Below are 22,748 nucleotides of genomic sequence, written 5' to 3'. Positions count from 1 at the left end.
TGTTTATTACAAAACCCACCTCGGGAAAGTAGTCCTGTGGAAACTTCGCCTTCTCCAGTGTGGGTGTGCTTTCTAGTGTCTCTGAGCAGGTTTCCTTCCCGACCACCTTTCTAAATTTCTTGGCTGAAGAGGAAGGGAGGTTGACAGTGATGAAGGGAGAAGCAGAGAAAAACACACACTGTTACAACCACAGAAGGTTCTTTTTTTAACACTGTGTGAGTGAAGTGTGAGTCTGAATCTTCTAATTGCACTGATTCTTAAAGCTATTTCAGCTTCATCAGACAACTGCCCCACCTGCTGGTCAGAATGAGGAACGCCTGCACTCGGATGAGGAGGAAAGACTGAGACGTAAAGTGAGTAAATGCCTGTCTTTGATATCATTGGATCACTGTAGTGGATTAAATGTTGTAGATTTAAAAACATTCAAGACCTACTTTTGGTTATTTCCATCAATGCAGTCCCTGAATTTTCATTATATTCTGTCATAAGCCGTGTGTACACTTATATTGATAAATGTTGATGTTAAAAATGGTCAAAGTTTACAATAATGATGTCAGTTTATGTAGAAATTCAGTCTTTACACTGCTCTGAATACTCTGTTTCACAGTATTTTTTAACTCTTGGCTCTGTATGGGGTCATAGAAGGGTTCATTCTTTATATGGTCACCACAGGCACCCAACACCTCTTTAAATCTTTAGTTTGCGAGGGGCAGCCAATCAGAAGAAAGGTGACTTAAAGTCAGCTAAAGTGATTTTTTTCAGGCAGGTGATGATGATGTCTCTCCTAAGCCCAGTTAAGGCCTTACTATGAATGACGCAAGGCAACTACAGGAGAGTCAAAGTACAAAGATGTAGCATTGGATATGAGAATAACAGGCTCCTCTTCATCCTCCTCCACATCTACACCACCCAGGGTTAGGTTATTTTAATCTGTTAGGAATTCCTGAATGGAAAATCTTTTAATAGAAAAATTGTAATGCCTAAATGTATGACACTTCACTTGAAGTCTTCTGCTAAGTTTCAGAAAATTTGTCTGAAAGTTTGCATGTAGCTAAAATAGTCCCAGCCCAACTGGACAGACCACCAGTTCAGAGATCAGAAGATTTTATTATTTACATTTCGTGCTCAAACTAAAATTGTGAACTGCATCTTAAAAACATGGAGACTGCTAAAACAAATTATGCCCGATTAGCTGCTAATGTACAAACATCTGCAGATGCCCGGTACTGTGATTTTAAATCAAATCTTAATGTGTGTGCACATGGGTACATGAATGCGCCTCTGCTCTCTCTTGTGACCCCTCCCCTTCCTTCGCCCTGTCCTTCACTGGGGTAACTGGTGCTAATGCTGACTTGGGTCTAATAGGAAGCGAGGCGCCTCCACATCTATATCCCCTCTTTAATTAGCGTGGTCACCGGCCCCCTGGGCCCTCTGACACTGCAGGCTGATGAGACGGCCGTAACTGTCCAATAACCTGCTGCACACCATTACTGTAGGCCTGAAATCATATGAATTAAATCCTAATATTTATAAGCATTACCATTCTGTCCCGCTCCCTTTACATTATCCTCAAAGCCAATCACAGCCCACTGCTTTTGATAGAAGCAGGAATAGCCTGCAAACGGTCGCATGTGATATGCAGGAATGTGATAAAGGGGCATGCAGGGATGATAGTGGTCATGATGTATGTGTGTCATGTGATGCAGAGAGGTGGGGTGGGGCTCACCTTTGAAATCAAACTGTTGGATGTTTTTCAAAGAGTCGTGGATAAAGTATAAACTTCCAAGAGCCTGCAAGAGAAGAAGACTTTTTTAAAGACATTTATTTATCGACTGGATCATTTCTAACTTTTTGTTTTGTTTTGTAAGGAGCTAAAACTCCTTCAAAAGCTTTTCACACCGTCAGTGTTTAAAGGACTGACCTGATGTGCAAATGCCTAATAAACTGCGCTGAAAGCAAAGCCAGCGCAGATCTTCCACACTCCACAGCACACTCCACAAACACTACACACACACCATCCGGCTACACAACAACAGGTGCACCATGCTCTGGTACAGTACGCTTGCAGTGCGGCCTCTGTGCACCCTATTCTGGAGTCTTCTAACGTGACGAGTCAACAATTTGAGCTTTCAAAGGACACATTCAGATGGACTTTTCAATGAGCAAAGATCAACTTCAATAGGCTTAAAATCTTAATTTTCCCTGTGAACAATCAGGAAACTTTCCCAGTCGGTGGACGAGCCAATCAAAGTCTGTGGGAAGAAGTGAGAGTCGTGCAGAGGGGGATTTGATGCGGTTCACAGTCCGCTACACTGCTTTTCTGTTGGCCTCTTTACATTTAGGGCAAATCGAGGCAAAGCTCGAGCTCAATCCCCTGTGTCTTTGAGATAGCAGACCTTTGATTTAGGATAATTCCGAGTCTCCTTTTTCCCCCTCAAAACAGAGCCAGAGAGCGGAGCGGAGCTTCAGCTATGAAGACCAGAGCAACCAGATTAAAACGTAAGTGAGTAGAGGGAGAAAACTATTGCAAAAGAGTGAGAAAGATAAGAGCGAATGTACAGGAAATGATAGATGAATAATGGTGGATGTGACAGAAGGAAGAAGGAGAAGATATCAGAAGAGAGGGGGTGAGGGGGGGGGCTCAAGGCATGATCTTTTCCCGTTTTTTTCCGCACTCTTTCCAACATGCTGGGAGCGAGTTTGGGCCCGGCCTGGCCTCTGCATTATTTATGAGCGCCCGGCACATCTTGAGATTAAACATTTGCTGATTTGTCAAAAGCACAAACACGAGGTCCTGCCCATCTCCTTGACATATAAGTTCAGCCGACAGAAAACACTGTCGCACATTTAATTGATGAGAACCGCGCTTGGTGACCCGAACCGCCGCCGTCGCCGCGCTCCCCTCCCTCCCGTCAATCCTTCTCCTGCTCAGACGGAGGCAAAAAGGAGGAGGGGGTGGGGGGGTGCATATGAGAGGGGACAGCGTTGGGCGAAGGCAGGACTCAAGGTCGCAGCTTCCCATTGCGAGAGGACAGCTTCCAGGAAGGCCCCCCTACACTTATTTGTGCTCACTTGTCTTTATGTTCTCTTTCACCTTAAAGTGCCAACAACGGGCCTGGACACAGAGATGGATAGGAAAGCAGGGCCAGGGAGGCATAAAGGTGCCATTTGTCAAAATGGTGCCACTATGCTAACTGCTGCTGTTTGTGTGAATATTTCACAGAGTAGAGGAGTGAAAAGACCATTATGCTGTATTATTGTGATATATCTCCTTTCACAAAAAAATGGAAATTTTTCCTTTTTATTACAAATTACAAATTAATTTGCAGCTGCATTTTTTGTTCTATTCCCTGCCAGGTCAAAGTGCCTCTTACTGCTAGATTAACTGAAAATTAACAGACAAGAATAACTCTTTTACCAGGAAAAACTGAAAAAACAGATGACAAACATAAGTCTATGTTTGTCATCTGTTCAAGTAGAGCATTTTCTACTATAATAATGAGTTTTATTTTATTTTTTTTAAACCCAAACCTTAATCATTTCAGGGGGACTGTGATGGGCAGTGTCTCTGATTTTAAAGCCTGAACCAAAAAATAATTGCTAGAAAATTAGATTTTTTTTTAAACCTTTGACAAATTAAAAAGAAAATTATAAATGTGCATATATTTGTTTCCATTTATATCATTTTTGCTACATTTAGTATTTTTATTTTTCAGGACAAATACACACACACACACACACACACACACACATTGATGTGGTAGAGGTCTCAAAAACTCACACAAACTCAAATACGATACACTTGGTGTTAAAAGGTTAAATAAATAATTAGTAATTAATCATTTTGTGTAGCTCATCCAAACATAAAAGTAAAAAATAAACTTTATAATAAAGATTTTATAATAAAGATTTTATAATAATAAGAAGAACTTTACTTTCTTTAAAAAAAAACCAAACTGTCCTTTTCAGCTGAAGCTGATACCTCCACTTGCCCCCAGCGCCTGTGACTACCAGATATAAAATTAATATGACATCAAACAAACCCGCATGAATCAATTATCAAATAAATTATAAACAACTATGCTTAAGTGGCTATCCGTGTAATCGCAAAAATCTACTTAACCCTCAACCCTAATAAATATTCATCTGACACTGGGGTCCAGATCCCAGCAGCAGCTGCCGGGCTCCCTCTCCTCTCCTCTGCCTGCCTGCCTCCCTCCCGCACTCTCCATGAAGAAGCTATTATATTAGCGGGGCGCAATTAATCCATTTGTCTCTTTACATGACAGGCTCAAAATATTCATTAGGGCTGGACTGCGCTGACAGGCCATGCTTATCTTTTACCAGTAGCTTTACAATGGCCTGTGTCAAACGTATGTTTGTCACGTCCCTCTTTATTGATTAGCTGCCAGATTCACTTGAAATAATTAAAAGTATATTTTACATATTTATAAACCCCACTGCCACAGTGGCTACTTAATTTTCCATTAGTAAAATGCAGTCTATTAAGTGCACCATGAGGTCCGCAGGGGGAGGTAAGGGGGAAATGAGTAATCACTATAATTGTAGACAGAAAGACAATAACCGCGCCATAAAAGCTGGGGTTTTATGACTCGATCTGGCAATGCTATCTCTTATCACAAGTCCTATTGGCTGCACCACTCACAGATAAGGGCGCACTGACACCGCGGCGGCTGGGCTCGCGCTCTCTCCGTGCACGTGTGCGAGTGCGGTTGACATTTCCAGAACCCCCACCCCCCTACCGACCCGCCACCCAGCAGATACGGCCTGAACAAGTCCCAATAGACTGGCTGGTGGAAAATAGAGACTTGAGAGCGGCAGTACATAGCCTGCATACTTTGCTCCGCTGAATGCTTTATCGATACCGAGGGCTGCAAAAATTAGTTCTGGCTCGTGAAGAGAAGCAGGAATTCTGTGACCTCTGAATAGATTTTCTGCGTTTAATGTGAAAAATGAGCCATAAAGCAAACATAAAAGTAATAATTTTTCTTCAAGGTCTCACCTCCAATCTGTGCTAAGGGAGAGTGGGCCAGTCCCCAGGAGAGCTGACACATACACACTCCGGTGTCATCGCTGTATAGCTTCAGAGGGTAATGCTCTGCTGTCTCTCGGACACTGTAGTGCAGCTCGTGGGTTTGTAGAGGACGGCGATGAGAACATGCGAGCAGTACGGGTGTTAATTAGAAAGCAGGTGATGCATTAAGTGTTTATTGTGCATTACTGCTTCTTGTGGCAATAGAAGTTAGTGATTCACATCTGTGGATGAGGACTGTCCATAAAAGGGTGGATTTACTGCTCTTTGGGCCCTTGTGGTTTTTTTGTTTTTTTTATGCCAATGGCCTCTAGGGCTGAACCACCAAGGTGCAGTGCCAAAAACTTCATTTCCTGATGGATCATTTGAAACTGGCCCCAAAAGTGTTGGTTGAAAAAATTGTGATTATTTTAAAATAATTTACACATTTGGACTTTGTTAAAGCTTTCATGCATGCAGCTTCCTGACCAGGCCTGGTATCATTAGCTGACTGTGCTGGTCCCCGGTCTGTATCCAGGGTTTTTCAGCAGTTTTATTGTTTGTCGTTAAAAAGGTTTTTCATTATTGTTTATCCTCCTGTGTGTCATCACAATCAACTTCCTAAGTGCATATGTCATCGCTGGTTTACCTCCCTGTGTACTGGTTTATTTGGACTCAGTTTGGGACGTGTTGTTTGTTGGTGTTTAGTTGTGTGACTCAACCTTATTAAAAGGCTTCTTTAGTTCATTCAGTTTGCGCCCTGTGCCTGTGATTGGGTCCTCTGCTCTCCAACACTCCACAACACATGACAGCTGACTACTCCACTTGTTCACATGTGGTCAGTTCTGGCTTTTAAAAACACAGACACAAGAACAACAACAACATGGTGGTGGCCAAAAGCTGTCACTGAAGCTTAAAAGTAGAGCTGGAACAACGTAGGATTTTTAAGATTATTTTAGTAATTGAGAATTCTATTGATTACTCCATCAATTGAGTAATTAAATATATGTTTGTTTTATTAATGTGCCATAATAAATGTTCAAAACAGAATGAGTGTGTTTTTGTAAGCCTTTAAAGGACCATGTGGTGGTTGCACATTGAATAACATTCTGATGATGTAAATCTTAATTAAGGTTATAATAATAATGAAAGAGTCCAACCTTTATTTTTTTTTTTATTATTATATATTAGTTAAAATCATATTTTATATCATTTCACATTAAATGGGGAAAATAATGTCCGGCTCCATGTTAAATTATGACAACATCGTCGTCATTGCTGCTGTTGTGCTCTCAGTCTTTTTGTGTAAACACCGAGGCCTGCCTGGGATTAACTTTTTACTCACAGGCGTGCTCCGGGCGTCTGTTTTTAGAGTAAATGTGGGTGAAACTTACGTGTTTACATGGTGACGACAAAGTTTAAATGAAGAATCAAAGCAAAAAAAATTTTTAGAATCAAGTTGAATGTGAAATTTGTTTTTTTACACTGACTATGTTGTATTCCAAACATGTGTTGCCAACAAGGAAATTGTGTGCCCTCTGATGGACAAACGATGTAACGTCGACATTCATATCATAGTTGAAGGTTTCTCCCATATACTCTTTACTTTTTTCATTTTTAGTTTTCGGGCATTACAAATGTCCCAAGATATGAACATATAGCGCACATTGGCCTGCTGATAATTTAGTCAGTGCACAGTCCAGAAGCTAACTACGTACATGCATGCCATCTTTTGGATACAGTCTATAAACCGAAGCCTTTATAGCACATTTTTCTAGTTTTTATTCTTTTCTTTTAGTATTCCAATACCATTTTTTTCTGTAACACTGCAGCTCACTCTGTCTCATTTTAGACTGCAGTTGTAATTCTGGCCTATTTCAAGCTTAAAACGCAGCTTCTCACAACTAAAGTCTTGTTTTTTGTTATTTGGGAGTCATTCCTTCACTGATAAGATTGTACCATAAATACTTGAAGAATTTATGAATTGTGGGAACATAACAACATCAAGGCCATGACAGAGGTTACAAACAAGCCACAAGTTACGCCAAAGCACTAAACCATTTTATTAGGAGGAAAAACAGAGTGTTAGTGTGCTTTGTTGGAATTCCTCAGTGCAAAGGAGGACTGGATGCGTGTGAGGGCTGAAGTGACTGACCTATTAATCCATTAGTCAATCCACAGAAAACCATGTGGCAACAATTTTAAGTAAGCTTGGTTAATAAAACTTGTTTGGTTTGGTTGTCTCGTATCCTGAATGCTCGTCTTCCCTTAAAATACTCCCTTAAAATAACTAGGCGAGTACAAAATTATTATGAAGGTGAAAATAATACTGCCTTTTATTAGAGCATAATAATCCTATAAAGTGATGACACTTGCCCTGTAATGAGGGTTATCTGTCTGTGGGCTACAAGCTTGTTCCAGCCACCTGCAGAGAAATATCTCCTCAGAGTTTTCCGTGGCATTTTGCCTTCTGGAGAGCACAGACAAGAATGGGCTGTTTTCCAGTTTATATCTCATTGCTCAGAAATCCCTGGAGCCCCCCGCATCTGACAAATCACGAATGATGCCACACGTCCACACAAACCTGCACGCAGAATCATAACCCCCCAAAACAACTCACAAATGTGTACACACACACACAGACACACACACACACACAGACACACACACACACACAGACACACACACACACACACACACACACACACACACAGTCTTATCGGAAAGGTCAATCAGATATGCTGTCATGAAGAAATGGTGTTGCAATACATCAGGCACACATGCTAGCCCCACACAGCTTAGAGAAGGAAGCAGAGACATAAGCTCTGACTAATAGGTACATGATATCCCCATTAATCACTAAACTCTAACATTTATACATGGCTAAATCGTAAACACACTGAATCAAAGTGCAAAAGGCAAATCCATTAGTAGACAATAGAACTGCATGCTGTGTGCTCTAACAGCTACTGGATTTAGGAATTGACAGATCTTTTTCAAGATCAGCCCTCCACATCCCAGCGAGGGACCCATTGATATGCAGGATCCAGAACTAAAAGAGGCACCTTCATAGGAGCCTCTCTGCACAAACCTCCAATACTGCACAAACAGCCTGTTTGTCATCGCCGGCGAAGAAAACACCCCGGCACAAAAGTGAGAGGCATCAATAGAGGTGGCTTGCTTTTTCTTTTTTTTTCAGCCTGGAGATACAGATGGAGTAGTATTTTCTACGCCTCCTCAGCCCGCCGCCCACCCCGGGCTGCCATATGTGTTTGCCAAGGCCCTCTCCCAGTGCCATTGATTGAGTATTCAGAGTATTGAGCCACAGTGTCTATTATTCATCAGCTGCCTGGAAGGCCTGACTGGATACACAGACAAAACTCTCATTAAAACTTCCTCTGTCACTTCCTGTGATTTGAAAGCGGCTCGAGTGTTGGAGCCATCCGTCACGTCCCGAAGAAGCCCTTGTCTCTGGGATGTGTGTGCTGGGGACCATAGGTAAGGGACGCAGGCAAGGAATTAGGCTGTTCACAGACATATTTAGAGGAAGCACGTTAATGTAAATTTATTTACTTATTTTACAGTAATTAAGATTTAAGTTAAGCTTACTCTCCCTTAATGCTCTTCTGCTTCTCCTGGGAGGGAAATCATGTGCGAGCTCTGCTAGAAAATTGGTTTACAGGGCAAAGCAGGACCAGTATTGATCCCTTAGAATTAAAAGAGGAACCACAGATCTTTGATTCAGATTCTGGCAGTGCACCTGAAACTCATTTCGACTGCTTATACAGCTACAGTAAGTAATGAGGATAATAATGAGTAATAGGGACATTCGTTCCCTGGGCAGGTTTTTGGATAATTAGCATTCTCGCTCGCAGCTGTGATCTGCGATTTCAAGCAAAACTTCAGTTGTGAAAAACGACTGAATGGTTCGTTGGGTAGGTATGTAGGTAAGAAGGCACTTTACTAATCCCACAGGGAAATTGTTGTGTTACAGTAGCGGGATAAAGAATAAAAATAGCACAGCAGTGAAACACAGTTAAAGTAAAAGTGTCACAGGTGCATAGTGAGGACCTTATACTCTAAGATTTAACTTAATGAATTATTTGGGACAGCTCTATTAAAATATGCCAACCAAAGCACACTAGTAGTGTGTAATGTAAAGACGGCCTAAAACAGAGTTTTATTTGTAAACCAAGTTATTTAAAGTAAAATAAAAGTAAAAATAAGACGGCAGATCTCTAACTGTAGGTATTGTAATCCATTTAAAACATTTAATTCCTAAACTAGAGCATAAACCTGTTACAAGTTTACTTCAATTTCACTAAGACACATTAAACTAATAACAAAGCTCATATTTGAACTATTTAAGCAAAAGTTTGGGTAATCAAAATAATAACAGGCTTCATCCTCCGACACGAAATGTGACGTGACGGTGTCGGACATATCGCCGTATTACTTTTCCTGCATTTCCCAATTTCAGGCATTTATTGATCGTCTACTTCAAGTAAGCCCCCCGCCTCTGCACGGATCAGTTATGATACCTGTATTTTAGCGCTGTTGACTCAAAGCTTTTGGCAGAGTGTTTCCGGGCTTCCACTTCATTATTCTAAAATCTCCCAGAATGCAGAGCGACACACGCTCATGATTGATCTCGAAACCACTGATTTTATTTTCTTTTGAAGAAAGTATTATGGATGGGTCTAAACAAGGCATAATTGGCCAAACCCACGGCAGTGCCTGACCTGCCAACAATCCAGACCCACTCCCAAGGTTGGCTGCCTCCCTGGGAAATATTGTGCATTAATTTCATTTAGTCTCCCCTCCAACATTCAATGGTAGAAGTTAATTAAATTGCTTGTCCATTGTGTTCATCCACTTACAAAGTTAATGATATTGTGCCGGGGAATTAAAGAGCGTTTTATAAAGCGCACGGGATGGGAGCTGGCAGGCACTACATTGCCCGGTTGAACCCTGTCAGTCGGCGGGCTTCTGGACCCCCTAATTAGCGGTGAAATGGATGCTTCCATCTGCCAATTTCCTGCCACGCTCATCAGTCGTGCAGTCGCTCCTCTAACCTGCCCGGCATAGGGGTCTAAAGCAATAAAACCATCACAGCAATGACATTCAACAAAAAAAGAAAAGTGAATACGCGTCTACATGATATGACTCAGACTTTAAAAGAGCTACTTTATAATGCTGCGTTTTTGTTTTTTTGTGCTCCAGACCACACCATTGGCTGGTTCAGCATAATCCTGATGGAAGACTTTGATAACTTTGTTAAAAAATGTTCGATACACACAGTAATAGCACCTTGCTTTTATTTTTATACAGAGTGGTTTGAATAAATGTCTTCTGATAAAACAATAAGAAAGAAATGATGCACATTTTGATCCAATGCACGCTCTAAAACTTATTGAAAAAACCAAAAAAAATACCTCGGTGCACTTCTAATTAAAGGAAAACGTCTGAATTTGAAAGCGTCATTTCTGCCCTGTCCCCAGTTTCCAGTAAAGGTAGCAGTGGCCTGTTCAATACAGAGAATGATTAATGCTCATATATATTCCAGCTGCGTATTTACTAATACCGTGTTGCTACTTCAGCAGCTTTTAACGAGGACATAAAAACTGAGGATCAAAGTAAATGGGATTACACCTGTGGGGCCTGAGCCACTGGTGACCTCTTAATGAGGTTGGGCTAAACCGTCTTTTGCATGGCAGAAGAGCGAGCATAAATTCGTGGTTAAAGTAAATTAAATGGAGCCACGGTGAGGGCATTTTTTCGCTGCTTGATGCAGGTACGCCTTGCAAATGAGGAGCGGGCTCGAAAGCAGGAAACTTAACAACCAACTTTGTGCTTTTTTTAATTTGCATTATGGACTCCAGTTTATCCAGTTGCCCAAAAGGTGCAGGACACAACAACATTTCACTTTACAGGAAACAAAGTGTTGATGTCATTTTTTGTTTCTATTAATGTGTTTTTTTAATGTTTTTTAATGTAGCTTGTTCAGAATGCTGCAGCTCGCCTTCATACCGGAGCTAGAAAATGTGATTCTATCGCTTCAGCTCTTGCTGATTAACATTGGTTACCAATCAAATATCGCATTGAGTTTAAAATGTTGCTACTCACTTTTAAAATTCTGAATAATATTGCGCCCACTTATCTCACTGATCTCCTCAATCTGTACACTCCTTCCCAAGCGTTAAGATCATCAGGTCAATTACTCCTGGCCTGACCTAAGCTTAGGCTGAAGACCAGAGGTGATCGTGCCTTTGCTTCAGCTGCATCTAAACTTTGGAATAGCCTCCCCGCTTCTATTCGTGCCTCAGACTTTATCCAATCCTTCAAATCAAGATTGTAAGCTTACTTATTAAACCTGGTTTTCCCGACCAGTTAATACCCTTATTAAACTTATAATTAATTTTATTGCTGGTCTTTAACTTCTTAGTTGATATTTTGTATTCATGAACTGACCTTCCTTCTGAATTGAGGTTCGATAACTATTTTACTTAACTCTTCTGGTCTATTAGTGCCTACCTTCTGTCTATGCTAGTGCCCGATCTGTACTTTGTTAATTGATTTATGTTGATTCTCTGTATTATTGTGAAGCACTTTGGTGTGCCTTTGGGCTTTTAAATGTCCTATATAAATAAAACTGTATTGTATTGTATTGTATGTAGTTTTGGGGGGTGTAGGGCCACCATAGATTTAAGCCTGTTTCATCTTTAAGTTGACTTTATGTAGCCTGACAAAGTCTCCAAATCTGAAACAAATAGCCTAGACAGGGTTATTTCTGCTGATGAATTGGAGTTACAAACCAATGCATGCATTTAAAACTAATAGGGATTCTAATAAAGACACTACTGACTTGCATTATGGGAAATGTAGGATGTATCTGGTGCACCACACATTCTAAATTCCATCTAAAGCCAGGATATCTCTGTCGGTGCTGCGTTGATTTTGGCCATTCGACACGGGGGTGGCTGTGGCTCCCAGGCTGCTCCTGTCTGCATGCCAAATATCCTTGGGCAAGATACTAACCCCGAGTTGCCCTCCGATGCGTTCATCGGAGTATGAATGTGTATGAATGTAGTTTAGGTTGCACTTGAGTTTAGAAGTGCTTGTATGAGTGGGTGTGAATGGGTGAATGAGGCATGTTGTATAGAGCGCTTTGAGTACTCCGGGAGAGTAGAAAAGCGCTATATAAGAATCAGTCCATTTACCATCAGTCCATTTTAAATTTGTCTCCAAATTCAGAAGCAATCCAAAATTGCCTTGATTTCATTATAATCCCTCTAGCAAATTCTTTATCCATAATTTCAGTGCTAAACACAATTTTAAGATTGGCCCTATGCCAGGGGATATTTACACTGCATGTCAGCTTCTGTTAGAATCACTTCAGACTGAAAACAGCAGTGTGATTAAATATTGTTTAATCATTTTAGCTTAAAGGAATCTGGGCTTATTTGCAAAAGCTTTGCTGCCCTGGGACCAATGAAAAAAAAGCAATTGGTCACACTAGTTCAGACTACACAGTCGAAAATTATTATCAATCACGGGTCATTTAACATTTCAGCTATCTGAATTCAAGACGAATATAAATCTATTGCAATGATATTAGTTATAGAAATATACACTGAATACATATATATATATATATATATATATATATTGTACTAACTTTGACTTTGACTCAGAAAGACAGGAAATTGGAGAAAAGGGAACATGGGGAACAATATACAGTTAGTAATTTCATTTCATCTTAATTCAGTGATTTGTTATACACTGTTACTGTTTCAAGAAGCTCCCACAACCTTGTAGGCAGTATCACAGTCTACAGTAATATAAAGGAGATGCTTTTTTTCAGCTACTTTCAAAACTATACTGAATCACGGTTAACATTTGCAGGACAGTAGGTGTATTTCACAAACCAATTTACGAAATGTCTGCTCAACCTGCACAAAATCCTCTATGTTATCTCTCAAAAGTAAATACGCAGATTAAGTTTTGTTCAAAGAAACCAAAAAAACCCCCCAAAAAACAAAAGTCACTGAAACAAACAGGCACACACCTTTGCTAGCGAATACACATTTCTGCACTGCCGGTCACACATCGCTGACAGACTGGACAGGTTTCAGCTGTTTTTACTCTAATTTCTATCTACTCCACATTATCACAAGTCCGTCTCATAACACCACCTAGTACAAAAGGAAGTACTGACACATGTTTGCACTAAATTGTAAGGGATGAGATCTGTGTGCAGGGGTTAAGAATCTCTAGCCGAGCAAGAAGTCAGGATTTATAAAAGCTACAGTGAAACTAACTGCAAAGTTTATGTGTGTGTGTGCTATGGCAATGTTATGTCATTTACAAAAACAAATTTAACACAAATGTTTTAAAAATATGCTGACAGAGTTGGCCACCGGTCCAACCAATCTACATGTAGTGATCACAGACTGTATATAAAAGATGGAAGTCACCACGATGACCTCAATGACTCATTTGAAGCCTCAGGCAGTGCATTTTCACTATTTGTGGAAACCAAGCGTTCATAGTTATGAATAACTAACTCCATAAACACGTCAACAAAGTGTTTCCTGAGGTCACAGATTTGCAGGCTTTTTGCAGTCGGAGGACCCTGCTGACCACTAAAAAGATTGCAGGTTTAAGGCGCTTCTGATTTGCTTTCATTTTTCAGACCCAGACGATATGCGTGTCCTTCATAGTCATGGTCAGGACCTGTGTAATGAATTTATAAATAAATGTTTCTGAGGTAAGATGATTCAGCGGAGAGGCAGTACATTAGATTATAATCAAAATGACATTAAAAAACATCTATTGATAGCTGTATATTATAATTTGCCTAAATTTACCAAAGCATTTAAGATTCTTCAAAATAAAAATAAAAAAAAGATGTGCTGTTGAAAAGAGCAGTTTAGCAAAGCACTTTTCAGGTCACCTAGCCCCATGATTTATATAACACAATGATAAGATTGGTGTCTAACTATATAACATTAATGATCTCACGTCAAAACACTACTGTGCACAATCTAATCTAGATTTAAGCCCAACTAGTACTAAAACGGGATGGAACGCGTATTCTTTTACAAACACCGGAGAGCAATGTGTGGGACAATTATTATTTTGATCTAAAGGGGAATCATACAACGTCTGTCCCTTCTAACAAGATCAACTTCTCAACTCTAAGTGTTTCAGACAACTGCAATTGGGCATGAAAGGACCGTTCTTCTTTCTTCACAGGAAAATCAACTTTAAATAAACCGTTGATCTAAGAGGCCGGCGTAAACGGCCACTTTCTCTAAATAACTGTGTTGTCCGGGCTCGACAAAACCATCATTTCAAAATGGGATATGAAGATGATGAATATTTGCCTTATTAGATTGTTGCTAAAGATGAAAAATCAAAGTCTGAATTAAGCTATCCATTAGTAATTAAAGTGACATTACCTCCTCTCTATTTTCTCAGGCCACCGCTTGGTTGCCAGAGCCATTATTCAATTGTTTCGCATGCCGGGGGATACAACGTCTTTAATATACTTATGCTCATTAATGTAAATCATATTTGGCTATGGATGTCCAATAATCAAAAAGAATATTTCAACTTGTAATTCCCCGTCTATAAAAAGTATTCCCATTAGGGGAAGAGGCCCATGCAAATGACAGGTCTTTGAGCCCATTGATTTTTTTTTTTTTCCTCTACCCCGCGTTTTGGAAAGGCTGCTAATGTTGTCATGGACTGTTCATCAATCTATATTTTTATCTGATTCAATATTGTGCCTATTCATGAGGACTCATTTGTGAAAGAACTGATTAAATTAGGATCACACAGGCTGTAGGATGACTGGAAGCAATATAATTGTAACTGAACACTGGAGTTATATTAAGACTGGAAGGAAGTTTGAAAAGTTTATTCACACACACACACACACACACAGTGCATGCAGAAAGTATTCACAGTGCTTCACTTGCTCCCCATTTTTTCATGTTACAGCCTTATTCCAAAATTGATTAAATTCATTTTTCACCTCAAAAAAGTTTGTTTGACTTTCTTGAAAATGTATTGAAAATAATAAAAAACTAAACTATAAAAATGTAAATAAGTATTTACAGCCTTTTCTGTACATTGCTGAAGCACCTTTGGCAGCAATTACGTGCTCATGTCTTTTTGAGTATGATGTCGCAAGCTTGGCACACCTGTTTTTGGGCAGTTTCTCCCATTCTTCTTTGCAGAACCTCAACCAGCAGGTTGGATGGGGATCATCAGTGCACGGCCATTTTCAAATCTTTGCAGAAATGTTCAGTCGGGTTCAAGTCTGGTCTCTGGCTGGGCCATTCAAGGACATTCACAGAGTTGTCCTGAAACCACTCTTCTTCTGTAATCTTCTGTGTGCTTAGGGTTGTTGGAAGATTGACCTTCGTCCCCAGGTCCAGAGTGCTCTGGAGCAAGTTAACATCAAGGATGTCTCTGTAAATTGCTGCATTCATCTTTATACCACCTCAATACAATCCTGTCTCTGAGGTTCACGGACAATTCATTACAATGTACACTATGGATCCAAATCATGTCCAACCAACTGAATTTACCACAGGTAAAGTTGTAGAAAATTCTTACAGATGATCAGTGGAAACTGATAACAATTTATATTTTTGTGTTGTTTTTAAAGAAAAATACACCTCCACCTTGTTTCTATGACTAGATCACTGGTTCCTGGGCTGATAGTGACCCAATGCTAAAATCTGAGCTGAACTCTAACACACATACAGTATGTCAACATCTGGGCCAGAGTGGGCGCAACTTTTGATATCAAATAATCAGTATTGAGCAAACTCAACTGTCCCTGAGGATGCTGGGATGGCTGTCAGAGCTGTGATGTGAGCTGGAAAAGTAATCAGTCAGCTTGTGTCCAGTGGCAGCTTTGATTCTGTCCCACGCTGCCTGTGGCTCGCTCATGTGGCCTTGTAATGATAAAGTGGCATCCTTGGCTGCCCAATGAGAAACAGCTCTATTCCAGAGTCCCATAATGAAATATATTCGTTTGCTGCATCTTAGTGGCACTACTTTGTCACTTGTGAGAAGAACTTATCACGAAGGTCCCCATTTCTCTGCATCAAGAGCCCTTCCTCCTCCCTTAGTACAAACACAACTCTTTCTAAATGAAGGCAACATCGTCTAGATCATGAGCGATCCCATGAAACATCTATAAAATATGACAGCTTCTGCTGCACAGGGACAATCGATGGCAGCCTACAGTATTTCCTAAGGCGCGAAGACTCAAGAGCGCTTCCGTAAAGCTCGGGATCGGGTAGTCACCCCATCAGAGCAAAGGGTTCAGTTTTGAGGTTGTGCTCAGAAAAATCATTTTTTCCCCCTGGGATATATAAAAAAAATAAGCAGCTTTCTGTCTGTGTGCTGTCTGGGTATGAGCAGAGGCGTTCTCGCCGCACAACAGTGACCACAGGACCGTGAAGCTTTAGAGGAGTCTGCAAAAACACACGCAGCAGCTCGTCTCAGGCTAAGACGCCCGTCCGGTGGCTCTTTGTGGCCTTCTTTGTCTTTATGTAAAAACCAATGCTCTCCAATGATGTGTTATGTAAAATTCCCAGAGGCTTGATTTAAATGGTTGGATATCCTCCATGCTAGCTTAGTTATACTCCAGTGCATCGCCCCTAAGAGCACATGGACGCTGCATGAAAAGCAAATGTAAATGCAGCCTTAGCTTCTTAGATAACAAGAAATTATGTCATGCATTTTTTTCCCCTCTTATTGTATTATTATAATAATAAATAAAAAAAGGGGGACTTTTCTTACGCAGATGTTTCTTTTTTATCCGTACAATCACAGCATCCGGCTGTTCCTATGGCCTCTCTTAAAAGACAGCTTTAAGTTGTGAGGGAGCAGAGGTCCTGTGCCAAGAGCGAGAGTGGCAGCAAACCCTTGTCTGCTCTCCTGTAAATATCACACCCACAGAAATGTGGGGAGAAAAGAGGATTTGGAGGGGCCCGAGCAGGTCTGCAGCAGGTCTCCTGGGTCTCCCCCTTTGAGTGCTCGACAGATGACCAGGTGGTAATGTATTGTTGATCTTCATGTCGCATAGAAGCGGAGCTTAATACACTGTGTACACTACATCTGTCACATTAACATGCCTGTGGTTTTGCAGGTGACACCATAAAGATGTAGCTTTAAATGGTTTAATTCTCATAGAACTTGAGCATTCAGAGTATTTACGCTTTCACATACACATGTTTATACAAGCACTTTTTTCTACAAGTGCTCTGTATCTAACATTCACACTCGGACGAACTCTGCATTCAGTATCTTGATGTTTTGGTATGTAAGGATCGAACCACCAACCTTCTGATTAGTAGAGGACTGCTCTAATTCTTGAGCTACAGCCACCTCCAGATTGTGGCAGTGCACCTACAAGCAGTTGCAGATGCATTTTTACGCTATTTTAAGTGCATCGTTGTATAACAGCCTGGAAAAGACTGCCTCTGCATTAGAACTAAAGAAATCTAGTTTAAGCCAACTAGTTTCAGAACTTGGACTCTATACTTCTTCAGTGGGATCTTTTCAAGGTCTTTACAACATCAAGTGATGATGAGTTGGTGTCCTAGGGTGTCTAAACAAGAGAAGGAAGAAATGGAGATTCAGTTAAAGTTAGAGTTAAAGGTGGTGACTGCTTTCGTACATATTTCAGGATGCAGCAGTCTGATTGGTCGGATCTGTTTATTTGCATGCAAAAAAATTGGGAGGAAAAAAATTGAGCTTGATCCAAAAACTTAATGCCACAATTTCATCTAGCGAAATTACACAGTTGGTGTGAACGGCTGCGTTAAGAATAGGTAAGTCTAAAATGTTTTGTTTTGTTTTTTGTTTTTTTACACACAATATTTGTATCTCATCAGATATAAGTAGCTTGTTGAATTGTGTACCAAAAGAGATGCATGAATTGAGACAGTGCATGCACAGTATTTTGCTAACCAAGGGTTTTTGATGATTAGCCAGCTGTTTCAGTACAGCCAATAAAGAGGGTACAGTATATCAGCAAAAAGCAAACTATTAAATACAGTGTACAGTTACACATTTAGCTTCTCCTTCTACAGATTCATGCTCCTAATGTCTCAAATCTACAATCTCACCGTCAAAGAAGAGAAGATTTGGATCTCTGAATTCTCAGAAAAGCATCACTTCTATTCAGCCACAGACTGCTTTGAAAAGTCTTTTTTCTTTTTCTCGTCTTTTCAGAAATGTAATTAGGCTGTTAAAATTAAGAGCTCGAATTTAACTGAAAGAGCATAACATCCAATCTAATAAGAAGGCTCTTTAATGAGTAGCTAATTAGCTACAGCATGGTGCACACAGGGTGCTATTGTGGCTTGAACTTGTGCCGGGAGCCAGCTGACTGGGGCACCCTTTGTGTTAGATTGGTTCCCACTTGGGAAACATTATTCACTGAAATATGGTTATGCTTTGCTTTATGCCTTTATAAAAGGCACCACTTGGATATGTTATGGGGTCAAACAGAGGTACGTCTATTCATTGGGATGATTGTGTTACTTTTAGGGGGGGGAAAGACACAAACAAAGCATCTAAGCATCTAATCTTTAAGGAGTTGCATGAAATGAAAGGGTCTGCTGACTGTGAGAAGTCGACTGTCGTGACTCAAGTTTTTAAAGGAATCTCATAAAGTGTAAAGGATCTATCTTTGCCTTTAAGCTTGTGTCAAGGCAACAAAGAGAATCACACACAACATAAAACACGGCCAAGAAAACCAAACAACACGGGATGAGTGAGCGCAGTCAATAAATGGGCATGTATATTTGCTTGCTCAGTCATAACAGATTTATTTTGGTGTGTGCATAAAACAGGACAGAGACAATACATCATAAGCGACTGCATGCTCTGCCTTCGCTAAATGCACAGTAAGTTTCATCAGACAGAGTCTGGGGGTCCCCTAGCTGTTTCCTTCCTTTCTGTTTACCCAGCACCGCCCCTCATCTGTTCAAGCCTGTCTCCCTCTGACCTCCACAGCCTTAGCGCGACTGCATTAATTTTCCTAACAAAAATCAATCGGCCAAGGAATGGGACAAGGAGAAAGGGCCTTGTTATTACACCGAGCAGGAAACACCCTCTGACTGAGAGCATACGGCTGTTTTTATAGGTAACAGTTCAACAGAGGGGTGGGGGGGGACAAAGGGATTGCTCATTTCCCCTGACCCCACAGATGAGTCACCACAAATAAACTTGCACATGCCCTATGTAATGTCATTAGAAAATGAGGCTTAAAGACAATACGGGGGTTATTTGATGTGAATTTGTTCCCTGTTAATCATAAGGGAGAAGCATATGAGAGCAATTTGTCTGCAAAGATGGCAGTGGAGTGTTGAGGTTTGAAGAGCAAAATAAAGCACTCAGTCAAGGGCAAAAGAGGGCATATGACTGCAAATTCCCAGCCATGTGGCCATTTCATTTTTGTCTATTTATGTGCTGGCTAGCTGAACAGAGTCGCAAACATTCCCTAAAACCAGATTAGGAAGTTATGAGGCCTATAATTAACCGGCTGTTTCAGCTGAGAGCTTCAGCTTCCTGTTTCCTAATGAAGAGCGAGTGAAAAATGATTTAATAATGCAACAAATGTGCCTTACGAGCTATTAATATGTAGTACATAACATAAACATGACAATAATATTGGCCAGACATTTAAAAGAAGTGAATAAACTGTCCGCAGTGGGGAGAGTATAGAGTTATGACAAGTTAAAGGCGAGAGGCAAACGCTGAATGCCGAGCTTGGGATGCCATTACTCTGACGGCAAACAGGGGATCATGAGCCCAGGGAGTGACTGAGTGTGCGCGAGTGCGTTGGCGTGCGTGTGTTTAAAACGGTCTATGTGTTTAAAATGTGCTGCACAATACCTGCTAATTCTATTAAGTGCTCCTGTGGTGTGGCTGTGTGGTTATGGGTTGATGTAAATGGACGGCTGGTTGACTAAACAATGCAATAGCATTAGAATAAGGTGATTGGATGACAAAGTGCAGTAGAAGACCCGAGTCCAGCCACCTCAGGTCTTGCCAAGTCCATTACGTGTATTGGAGACATCTTGATATCCGTCACTGGGAGTTGTCAGCCGAGAGAGAGGAGAGGTTGTTGTTTTGTTTAGCCTTCATCGTCAAGATGGCTTCCACCTCGTGATATCTAGGTGCAGCTAATGCAATCAATTGAGGACCTCAAAAACATCTTCCCCCCATCTTTTTTTAAAATCTGCACTGGACCTTTCATGCTGTTTTAGAAAATGCTGGCAGTTAAAATGGCTCAACGCCAAGCGAAGCCTTAAGTTCTGTTTTCACCTTTGCCAAAAAGCCATCGCTGGCTGATTTCATGACATGTACCTGTTTCCGTAAGTAATTTGTACAGCTGCAGACATGCACACAGTGGAGGACAACAACAAAGTTAGAGACAATCAGGAGAGAACACAACACAGACCGAGCTGCGCTAATCAGCATCGGCCACCAGCAACTCCTGAATTCTGAAAGGTAAAATTACATTTTTTATTTAAAAGGCTGGTGACTTTGAGACGAGCAATATAACGGCTTCTGAAGAGGCGTTCTACGGTAATCTAAAGCAATAAAAATATTCTAATAAAATAGGCTGATTCTTCTCATTGCTGGCCTCACTGAGTAGCAGCAGCTGTTTAGCTTTCAAGTCAGTGCTTGCCCCTCCAATCTACAGGCATTACAAAAGCACTCTACTGTAGTTGATAACCCGACTATGAATAAGCACATGAAACTAAGGGCAATTATTCACAGCACACTTTGAGACAAAAGCTGACTAAAGTGAAAGGATCATCTTTGGCTGTGGCTTCAAACACAGCAGTCCTGTGTCGAACAATCAGACAGCTACAAAGTTGACCTGCAAAAGCTAATCTTACCATCCAGTTGTGACTGCTACTATGACCTACACCTACAAACTAAACAACAGGAAGGCAGTGTGAAGGGATGCGCTGATTGAGTCGATAGTACACCCAGAACAAATGTTTGGGACACCAACAAAGAAGAAAATCTAGTTCAGCTGTGCCAGCAGAAGCCTTGTTTTCACAATGTGTCCTCCAATTGTAATCACGACTGAGCTAAGAGGTAGCATGGAGACAGACACAGGAGGAGGAGACATGATACTCTAGATAATAACATCGTACAGCCTACACGCTTCTAACTTCCTGCTCAACTTTATTAAATCCATGTCACAGAGGGAATAGCTCATAAATGTTAAAGCTTTTGCTTGTGAGCAGCCATAGTTTGAGACAGCACCTTTGATGCTGTGCTCTATTCTTCAAATTGTTTATCTTTTTATTCTTTTTTTAAAATTCCTGCTCCACTATTCACTTAAATACTGCTGGAAGTCTCTTCCTGTTAAAAGGACTTTTTTCCTTCCCACTGTCACCAAGCGCTTGCTCACAGCAGGCCGTCTGATTGTTATTGTAGGGTCTTTAGATTACAATATAAAGAGCCTTGATGCAACTATCGTTGTGATTTGGTGCCATCTAAATAATTTGCCCAAACTTGATTTATACATTTGCCTTCTCCACACATTCAAGTGAAAAAAAGTGGGTAAAAATGTACACTCATTTTAGAGGAGTTGTCTCATGCCAAGCACAGCTAATGCATTAAAATACTGTCAGCTTTGTTCTTCTCTGCCACTTGCTGTAAGAGCCCGTCATTAAAAGCACTTGTGTGCAATGTGACTGTTTAAGTGTGTTGATTGGAGGAAGGTGTCAAGAGGTTGTTCCTTCTGCTTTAATTACTCCACAACAGGGTGCTTGCCACAGGAGCCGCAGGCTTTCTCCAAACCGGAGAGAAATTGCTTGAGTTTAATGTAACGATTTCCCCTCCCTGATATTAACCAGCTGTGCGTGACACCGGGCTCAAGTGAGGAGATCAATTCCCAGTGACAGCGTCGTCGTCGTCAGGCAGGCCAGTGAGCGAGTGAGGATGTGAAGGAGAATCACGGACCGCCACTTCCACCGCCGCTGAGGGAGGGAGGTGTTGGTGGCTCGCTGCAGGTGTCTCAACCCGGCTCCCTCTACCACTCTAATGCCTCCCCGTGCTCCTTTCTCCGTCTATACATGACACCTGGTAGGGGGACTTGGTGATCCCAAAGGACAGAAGGGATATATATATATACTTAGGCAGAAGAAAGGTCAGGCGAGCTGAATGTGGCAGGCAAACAGGCAGTGGGGGTCTGGGGGGTCTGGGGATGAATCACAGGAGAATTGGTGCATGGCAGTGAATGAATAACCCGCCATGGCTCCCCAAACCCCATTATTTCCCTCCTTCTCCAGCGGGGCCTGAAATTCATGTCTGCGCATGCTGCCAGTTCATTAGAGGGAGGATGTCATTCCTCTTCTGGCTGCGGCAGGACAGGCCAGGCGGGCCCCAGGAGGACCCGGCCCTGTTTAATTCCACATCAACCGCTCCACTGAGGGCCTTAATCTCTGCTTGTGTGATCAATACTATATCAGTGTAAATTAAAATGACAATTTTAAAGTAATTAAGCCTGTTAATGCTCGATTCAAATGTCATTATTTGCCTGAAGAGAAGCAGAGGGTGAGGGATGTGGATAAATGGTGCAAATATATCAAGGGGGGAAGTGGGATTTTTTGAGGGGTGGGGAGAGAAAGAGAGGCTAAATTCGGAGCAGTGTCCG

General features: G+C 41.2%; 1 protein-coding gene across 2 annotated transcripts in view; it reads right to left on the bottom strand.

The window, feature by feature from the left end:
- The window catches only part of inpp5a (inositol polyphosphate-5-phosphatase A), a 283,427-nt gene that overhangs the window by 195,208 nt on the left and 65,471 nt on the right, over positions 1–22,748 (bottom strand). For both annotated transcript variants that reach the window (XM_025897238.1, XM_025897237.1), the window contains 2 exons: positions 1,727–1,790; positions 20–123 (listed from right to left, as the gene is read on the bottom strand). In XM_025897238.1, the coding sequence (XP_025753023.1) occupies positions 20–123; positions 1,727–1,790 (168 nt within the window). The remainder of the gene's footprint in view (positions 1–19; positions 124–1,726; positions 1,791–22,748) is intronic.

Source organism: Oreochromis niloticus, linkage group LG13 (genome assembly GCF_001858045.2).
Source record: "Oreochromis niloticus isolate F11D_XX linkage group LG13, O_niloticus_UMD_NMBU, whole genome shotgun sequence".
Taxonomy (NCBI): domain Eukaryota; kingdom Metazoa; phylum Chordata; class Actinopteri; order Cichliformes; family Cichlidae; genus Oreochromis; species Oreochromis niloticus.
The sequence above is the reverse complement of the archived record's forward strand: the minus strand, read 5'-3'. Positions and strand labels throughout refer to the sequence as shown.